Source organism: Arachis hypogaea, chromosome 12 (assembly GCF_003086295.3).
Source record: "Arachis hypogaea cultivar Tifrunner chromosome 12, arahy.Tifrunner.gnm2.J5K5, whole genome shotgun sequence".
NCBI classification, from domain to species: Eukaryota; Viridiplantae; Streptophyta; class Magnoliopsida; order Fabales; family Fabaceae; genus Arachis; species Arachis hypogaea.
The window spans coordinates 10,502,675-10,511,556 of record NC_092047.1 but is presented as its reverse complement, the minus strand read 5'-3'; the positions used below and the strand labels follow the sequence as shown (position 1 = coordinate 10,511,556).

The 8,882-nt window shown below is 33.0% G+C and overlaps 1 protein-coding gene and 1 non-coding gene across 2 annotated transcripts; one reads left to right on the top strand and one right to left on the bottom strand.

Annotated features, from left to right (window-relative positions):
* The first annotated feature begins 2,649 nt into the window (after window positions 1–2,649).
* On the top strand, window positions 2,650–7,727 carry LOC112726807 (shaggy-related protein kinase theta). Its single transcript, XM_025776329.3, has 13 exons — window positions 2,650–3,477; window positions 4,335–4,586; window positions 4,764–4,856; window positions 5,020–5,079; window positions 5,193–5,465; window positions 5,548–5,622; window positions 5,788–5,844; window positions 5,924–6,064; window positions 6,205–6,255; window positions 6,370–6,465; window positions 6,703–6,786; window positions 7,070–7,172; window positions 7,259–7,727. The coding sequence occupies exons 1-13, from the start codon at window positions 3,415–3,417 to the stop codon at window positions 7,324–7,326; spliced, it is 1,416 nt and encodes a 471-aa protein (XP_025632114.1). The 5' UTR covers window positions 2,650–3,414; the 3' UTR covers window positions 7,327–7,727.
* Window positions 7,728–8,336: 609 nt separating this feature from the next.
* On the bottom strand, window positions 8,337–8,407 carry TRNAG-GCC (transfer RNA glycine (anticodon GCC)). The gene has a single exon. It is a non-coding gene; the product is annotated as a tRNA-Gly (tRNA).
* Window positions 8,408–8,882: the final 475 nt, after the last annotated feature.

Genomic DNA, 8,882 nt, shown 5'->3' with positions numbered 1-8,882 from the left:
CATTTTACAAAATACGTAATTACCAAATAATATATATAATTTCAAATTTTAAATAAATAAATAAATAATATGTATAAAAATGACCATATTTAATTAAAAAAATAATAATTTACCCTTTTTAATATCATTTAATCACTTCTCCGGCAATGCATTTGCATGAATCTAAATTCTCTAAGCACCTCCCAAATGCTGTATGTCATTGTCACAAGCCAAATAAGTGTCAACGTCACTGTTTTTCTCTCCATACATATAATATGTGAATATGTGATATGTCATATGTGTGATATTATCTGATATATGTGATTAATTATTATGGTTGAAAGCTTTTTGCTATGCATATCAAAACTCAACTAACACACATTCGGAGTTAGACATTTATAATTTATAAAATAGGATGAGAAATGGTCCAATTCAATTTAAATAAAATGCAAAGTTCTAAGAAATAATTTGAGCCAGAAATTAAAATAGGGAATCTAGACATTATTAAAAACAAAACAAAAAAAATCTTGATTTCCAAATACTTATACGAACACAAACTCATTACCTATTTATGTGGTCTCAATAGTCTTATCTATTGTATTCAAAGTTTGATAAATTTAGTTTAATTAAGGCTGTGTTATTGTTGCTGAAATTGGGACAAGAATTATAAAATTGAGACGGAGTGTTATATTTGATAATTATTAATTAAAAATTAAAATTAAAATTTTAATTTCAAAATATATAAAATTTTAGTTTTTTAATATTTTTATAAAATGAGACATAAATAATTAAAATTTTTTGGAATGAAAATTTAAACTTTAATAATATTTTTTTTTAAATATTTTAATTTAATTTTTTAAAATTTAAATTTATTTATTAATTTTTATATTTATTTTAAATTAAATATAATACTGATAATACATAACTCAATCTTATATATTTTATACTAAATATAATACAAAATTTAATTTAACCTCTATTTTTTAATTTTTATCCTTTAATTTTTTTTTAGTTCCAATTTCTCTTTCACGAAATCTAAGATTTTAGACAATAAATAATAAATTCTCATGGTATTAAAAAAATAATAAACTACCATTTTTATCTATAAAAGCTAAACGTTCAATTATCTATTCATAAAAGACGAAAATTACCATTTATATTTATAAAAAATGACTTTTGCAAGAAAAATTACCCAAACCTTAAAAAATTAAATAAAATTTTTTAAACTACCCTTCTCTCCACCACTATTATCATAATCTCTTCCCTTTTTTTCTCTCTCTCTCTCTCAATGTTCTTAGCTACTCCAATCCCAAATTCTGCCACCACTTTCTTTCTTAACTACCAAGCACCATCACTGCTGCCATTACCATCACCACCACAGCTATCACCACCCTTCCTCCTCCCTCTACCTCTTCCACTCTGATCTCAACCGCAGACTCCGCTTCTCCTTCACCTTCCACCTCTTCCAAAACTCCAACCTCGCCGTCTCCTCCCCTACCAGCTTTGAAAGGAGTTGGAAGAGCTTGAAGAAAATCATTAACCAGCAAAGACCAAGTCATTGCAAACTTCAAGCAATTGGTGCAAGAAAAAAATCCATCATCCTTCTTATCCACCTCATCACCATTCACATTCACATTCACATTCACATTCACATTTACATTACCACTCATTGAGTTCTGTGAGAAAATACCCAAAAAAGCCTTCAAGGGAACCTTGATTGACAACCCCCTCTTCTTCTTTATATTGCAGATATGAAATTCACCACCTTATTTCACCTGGACAATCAAACAAATACCTTTCATACTCTTATTCTTGTGCCTTGACAAGAAGCAGTGCTCAAGATCCTTTGCAGCTTTTCGAATATCCACTTTTAAAAGGGACAGTGATTCCTTCACAACCTGAATGGAATTGAAGAAGGACTCAACTGGGTCGTTCCAGACACCATTTTTTGATAAATCCTTGAAAAAGTCGCAGCCCTTGAGTGTGTGTGCAAATTCGAATCCGGTTCTCTAGAACTCGATCCGAATCGTCGAATGGTAAAAGTAAAGATGCATAATACAGAAGTCTCTTTACGCGCTCTATGGAATCCGTTAGGGTGTTGAATTCCGAGGCCAAACAGTTAAGCTTGATAGTGATAGAAGAAAGAAAAGATGATTATGCTGGTGATGGTGGTATTGGTGATGTTGAATCGCGACTGACACCAATGGAAGAGTGTACGGTAAAGGGGTTAGGGTGACGGTTGAGAAGGAGGGTGAGGCAGTGGTACTGAATGGCGATGTAGTCGATATTGGGATCGGATCGCTGAGAACATATAGAGAGAGGGGGGTTGGATAATTTTACTTGCAAAAATTATTTTTTATGGGTATAAATGGTAATTTTTGTCTTTTATAAATAAATATATCAAAATTTTTAATTTTTATGGATAGAAATTGTAGTTTACTAAAAAAAAATCAACATTTATGTTTCCCTTTCTATTATTTTTTTAGTTACCTATATGACAATGATCTTATATAAAATATTTCTTCCTTTAAAAAAATTCCAAATAGATAAATTGTTTTAAAATTTTTATCAATAAAATCCATGCATGATTTGTTGCCATTTTTCATTTGTTTATTTTTTCAAAAGTTAGAAGAAGCTTTATTTATTGAACTCCATAAAGGGATATTCCTTACACACGGATAGCATCCCTCGTAATGAGGGAAAGAATCCCTTCTTCGTAAATAAGTACATCTTGGAGGGTATTTCGGTAACTTAGTTCCCACCAAACACAAGCTTTCACTTTATATCAAAACCAGAAGATGTAAACCGTTAAACCTACATCGATGACCATCCAACGGTCCATATTTCGATTTTGACCAAGGTACAAATTTTGAAGCTGGAATGATTGGGGTTTGATCGAGGTTTGACCGTAGAAAATTCAAAAAATTAATAAAAAAAAAAATTCTTTTTTCATTAACAAAACACAAAAGGCTCACCTGCGAAGCTCTCTGTCTGTACCTAAAAGGAGAGAGAGAGAGAGAGAGAATCTAGAGAGAGAAAATCTAGTAAGAAAGGAAGAGAGAGAGAGAGAGAAACGAAGGGAGGGAGATTCATAAGATTGTGTTGTGTTGGTGTTGTTTTGTGATTTGGTTTGTTACATTTTCTGTTGTTTCATTTTCCTAGCTTCTCTCAATTTTTTTAATTAAATATTTCAGTTATTTTGTTTGGTTTTGGGAGATTTGGGATTATTGGAACTTAGGGTAAGAAAGGGGGAGAGAGAAAGTTTGAGATTTCTCTCCCTCTTCCTTCTCTTTGTTTGGTTGTATAATTATAATTTTCTCTTTTTCTTTGGGGAAAAAGTTTCTATTTTTTTTCCTGAGGGGTTTGATTTGAGGGATTTATTAGGGTTTGGATTTGTTTTGGTGTTGTGTGGGATTGGAATAAAAATCTGCAACCATGAATATGATGAGAAGGTTGAAGAGCATTGCTTCTGGCAGGACATCCATTTCTTCAGATCCTGTAAGATACACATTTCTATTTTAAATCCCACAAATTTTTATGTTGTTGAGAATCTAGATTTAGATTGGGTTAATGTGATGAGCATGTCCATTGTTTGAGGCTTCAAGGGGATTACTTTTTTTTTTTTTTTGTAACAAATGTCTAATTAATGCATGTTGTGTCAGGCGAAACATTTTTTTTTTGTGTGGTGTTTTCCCCTCTATTTAGTTTTTAATTACATTATCTGGGATATTTTTTGTTTCATTTTATTTGTGAAATTTAGTTATCGTGTTAATCATTTTCAGCTCCCCTTTGATAATTTATGCTCATATGCATTTCTTACAATTTTCCCATCTTCTCTGGTTATTGAGGATTGTGAATTTGTGATAATTGTTTCTGAGACATAGGTGGTTTATTCTCAAGCTTTGTTTATTTATTTATTTTGTGGTCTTGATCTGATATGAACACAACTTTGTTGTCTATGTAACCACCTATTCAATGAAGTCCTCTCATTTTCTGAATTGATGATAACAGAAGCTTTGTGTATGTTTGGCATGGTTAAGTTGTTGGAAGTGTAATTTTGCAGAGATTTTGTGATGTTGAAGTCTTTTATTCTGATTTCTAAGCAAAAATAATGTGTTTTGGCTTTTAAGGCAATAGATTGGTAGCTTTGTTAACATCAAAAGATACTTTTGCTTTAAACCTATTAGTTACATTGCATTGTTTATGGAATGTTGTGCTCTCAAATTAATTGTGACGAGGGCGACGAATTGTGAACTTTGATAAGTGATTGGTTATTGAAACTTATTTTTCCCATGAGACACCTTGGTAAAGCTCCATGTTGAGGTTTCTATAAGGTTCAAATTCGTTCATTTCAGGGAGGTGATTCTAGCACGAAAAGAGCTAAGTTTGATCAGGAAACCACAGGGAAAGTCAATGATGAATCGATTACCATAGACAAAGGCGGCCAAGATCAGGAAGATTTTGTAGATGCACAAATGGGGGATGCTGTTGGCACATCAGATGTATCTTCGGTAGCTAAAAATGAAAAGTCGGGTTTTGATCAACTTCCAAAAGAATTGCATGATATGAAAATTGCTGATGAGAAAAGGAAAAAGAACAATGAGAAGGTATTGTTATCATTTCCTCTTCTTCTTTAGTTAAATTTGATCCATGTTTTGGTCGTTGCTGTGATACTTTACAAATGTTAGATTTTCATATTCATTGCAAATAGCTTGCATTCTTTTTAACGTTTCATGAACCGAGTTCCATCTTAGTGACTTCAGTGATATATTTGCTATGTGCAGGATGTAGAAGCAACTGTAGTGAGTGGTAATGGAACAGAAACAGGTCAAATAATTACAACTGCTATTGGTGGCCGAGATGGACAACCAAAGCAGGTGATTACTTTATTCTTGTTGCAGCTAAATGAGATCATTTATTTTAAATCGGCTAATTTAATTTGCATGTCTATATGCAAATATATAATAATGCAACTGATACAGCTTATTAATGGCTTATGCAAAATATAGTACTTTTATTAACTCATTTCTTTTGGCTCAGACAATATCGTACATGGCTGAACGCGTGGTTGGAACTGGTTCTTTTGGAGTTGTTTTTCAGGTATTCATCTCTTTGTTGCTGTTTTTTACAAAATTGTGGTTGCCCTCTACTTTACCATTCTAGCATTGTTAATTACTCGTTAGCTTATGAACAATACTTCCTTTATGTTGTAGGCTAAGTGCCTCGAGACTGGTGAACCGGTTGCCATAAAGAAGGTTTTGCAAGACAAGAGATATAAGAATAGGGAACTTCAGGTTATGCGCATGCTTGAGCATCCTAATGTTGTGCGACTAAAGCACTGTTTCTTTTCAACTACGGATAAGGATGAGTTGTACCTCAACCTGGTTTTGGAGTATGTTCCTGAAACTGTTTACAAGGTTTCAAAGCAGTTTATTAGGATGCACCAATATATGCCTATCATTAATGTGCAACTTTATACATATCAGGTAAGTGTTAAAATTATGAGATGATTGATGTATATGTATTATTATCTTGTATTGATTATTCATGGATGCGCCTCTCTTGTAGATATGCCGTGCATTGAATTATTTACATGAAGTCATTGGCGTCTGTCATCGTGACATCAAGCCCCAGAATTTATTGGTAAGATTTTGTCTTTTAATTTCTGTTTATTTGGTCCTTTTTAAGTTTCCATAATGTCAACAACTTTGGTTTCACGAAAAACACTATTGGGTTGAGACTGCTTAGAACTTGTTTCTATAGTATAAATGCATTTTGGACTGACATCAATTATTATGTATATTATAGGTCAATCCTCAGACCCATGAGTTGAAGATATGCGATTTTGGTAGTGCAAAGATGTTGGTATGTTCCTTTTGCTTGTGAATTTTTTATTACCTTACGACAACACGGACGTTAGCTTATGAAATATTGCATGTTTTAGGTGCCTGGTGAACCCAACATATCATACATATGCTCGAGGTATTATAGGGCTCCAGAACTTATATTTGGGGCAACTGAATACACAACTGCTATTGATATGTGGTCTGTCGGTTGTGTTTTGGCTGAGCTCCTTCTAGGACAGGTGAGCATATGTGCAAGACTTTTTTTCTCGTTTTTATAAGAATAACATCGACCTATATAACCAGAAAGAACATTCAATTAGCTTAGTTTAAGTTCTATGAACTTGTAATATGGAAACTTATCCACATTTCATTGTCGCAGCCATTATTTCCAGGAGAGAGTGGGGTTGATCAGTTAGTAGAGATCATTAAGGTACAACTTCTTGTCTTCTTTTGTTATCTTCCATCTCCTTTTGCTTTATAACCTTTACCGTACAAGTTTGATTCTTTTTCTTTTCCCAATCTGTTCTCTTGTTATGTATTACAGATCTTGGGAACACCTACCAGAGAAGAAATAAGGTGCATGAATCCCAACTACAATGAATTCAAGTTTCCTCAGATTAAAGCGCACCCGTGGCACAAGGTTAGTGGTTCTTTCCTCTGCGTGTCTCCTTGTTACTTCCTTTGTTTCAAAATAAACGACGGACAAATTGGTACATACGAAAAAATGTATCACGAAGTAAATTGCATCCCTGATGCACTAATTTGTTTAGGTATTGATTTGTCCAAAGTGGCATTTTTATTAAACCAGAGGGGGTATATATATAAACGATAAATGATATATGCTTCAAGTTGTATCTTACCCAATTAATAACTACAGGTTTTCAACAAGAAACTGCCACCTGAAGCAGTGGATCTTGTGTCAAGGCTACTTCAATATTCACCAAATCTACGTTGCACTGCGGTAAGAAACTTATTTTGATTTGGAAATTTTACCTTTTTTTCCTAGATTGCATATTCAGTAACCTTAGTTTTATAACTATCTCTATTTCAAAATAAAAGTCGCTCTTACTGAATTAATACATGGAACAATGTTAATGCACGAGTTTTCAATGAACATGCATACTACCAAAGAGGGAAACCATTCTTGCATGTGATATTATTTATTTGTGTTGCAAATTGTTCTTATATTCTGCCATCAGCTAAGTTGCATAAGAGTTAGGGAAATAATTATTTGTTGTTTCCAGTTGGCTGCATGTGCACACCCATTCTTCGATGATCTACGGGACCCGAATACATGCCTGCCAAATGGGCGACCGCTGCCGCCGTTGTTCAATTTCACTGAAGCAGGTAAGATTTTATGGTCAGGTCAACATCTGTGTATTATTATTTTATTTGTTCATCGCGGATGCTTAGTTAGGAAGTAAACAATGCAGAACTGGCAAATGCACCTGATGAGTTGCGTCAACGTCTCATTCCCGAGCATGCGAGGAGTTCGAGCTGATTATAGCCTGTGACGAAACAGAAAAAATCCGTAGGGCATTGTAAATGGCGGCTTTTTGGATGAGAATAGAGGAAATTACCTTCACCAGCAATGTTTGCACACCACAACTCTCTAATTCTGTTGATGAGCCTGCTCAAAATGTGACCATGCAAACTTGATACGAAAACCCCTAACATTGTAGCAATCTCTTCTATCAAGGAACATGAAACATGAATGCAGGTGAATATACCAAAAGGATGAGAAAAGTGCCAGTTCATAATGGTGTTGCAATCATTTTTAGTAGTTTATATGTGTTTTTGGTGTAAGCCACATCCTGTGGAAGTTGTTGTGTTCTCTCTTACTATCTTGTAATCATGATGTTACCATATAGTTCACCTAAATATGATTGTTTTATTTCTTAATTGGAACCAAGTTGGAAGAACCTTAAGTTGAGTAGGTACCTTTTTTATGCTTAATATTATATCTACCAATATTCTTTTTTTAAATGGAAAATGGTCAATAATTCTTTTTGAAGTGATGTTTTATTGCAAGTTAGGTTAGAATTTATGAAAAACTTTAGCATTGTATATTAAAGCCATTCAATTATTAACTTGGAATGTAAGAGATGGAAATGGAAGAATAATTATAGCTAATAAAAATACATATCCGATGCCTTGAGTGTAAGATGGGTAAAGGTTAGTGCTTGATTTAGACTTTAATAAATGTTCTTACCGTGTGATGAGGAAAATCTTTAGTCTCACTTGATTAATTCTTTATATTCATATTTTAATATTAATATATGCAATTAATCTCTCTTCAATTGCATCAGTACTTATACATTAGTGCACAGTGACTTAAATTTTGTTATAATTAAAGAACCCAAAAGGGAAACGAGAAGAAAAAGCAGACACGAATATTAAGAAATTAAAATAAAATTATAAAAAGAGAGGAGCTCAGTCGAACTTCTAATCATCGAATAGATGAGATGTGAAGGACCCTCCATCACAAGTTCTTGTCGTCATGGCTCCAAATGCACCAGCCGGGAATCGAACCCGGGTCTGTACCGTGGCAGGGTACTATTCTACCACTAGACCACTGGTGCTTGATGTTTATTGTTCTATTATTCTTTTAATCTGTTCAACTTAAGAATCAAATAATGACATTTTCTTTTAAAAATATTATTGAGTAAAATAATTAGAATGGTTCTTAACATTTCATTCTTGTAGTCATATTAGTGAGACTGGAAACTGTTATAACCTAGAAAAAAGCTCACAAATGAACAAAAATAATGGAGTGTATAGGCAAAAAATGAGCGTATAACGAACATGATTGATGTTCAAGAATTTAAAAGACTAATTTGATTGAACGGTAATTTAAGAGGACCAACTTGATTAATAAATAAAATTTCAGAAGTATTCACAAATTTACTCAAAGATTATTAGAGGATCACACATAAGCAGTGAGTAACTAATGAATTAATGATAGATGGTGAGAAGAAAGATAACGTATATTATGTTACAAAATTTATATTTTATAATATTTAGTCGGTGATGAAGAGAGATTTTTACTGTTGGACA

What these genes read in the sequence shown, in the direction of transcription:
- LOC112726807 (XM_025776329.3), top strand. Translation starts at nt 3,415, where the DNA reads ATGAATATGATGAGAAGGTTGAAGAGCATTGCTTCTGGCAGGACATCC. An exon ending in TCAAGCCCCAGAATTTATTG is followed by an intron (nt 5,623 to 5,787) that starts GTAAGATTTTGT and finishes TGTATATTATAG; the next exon opens with GTCAATCCTCAGACCCATGA. An exon ending in AAGCGCACCCGTGGCACAAG is followed by an intron (nt 6,466 to 6,702) that starts GTTAGTGGTTCT and finishes TAATAACTACAG; the next exon opens with GTTTTCAACAAGAAACTGCC.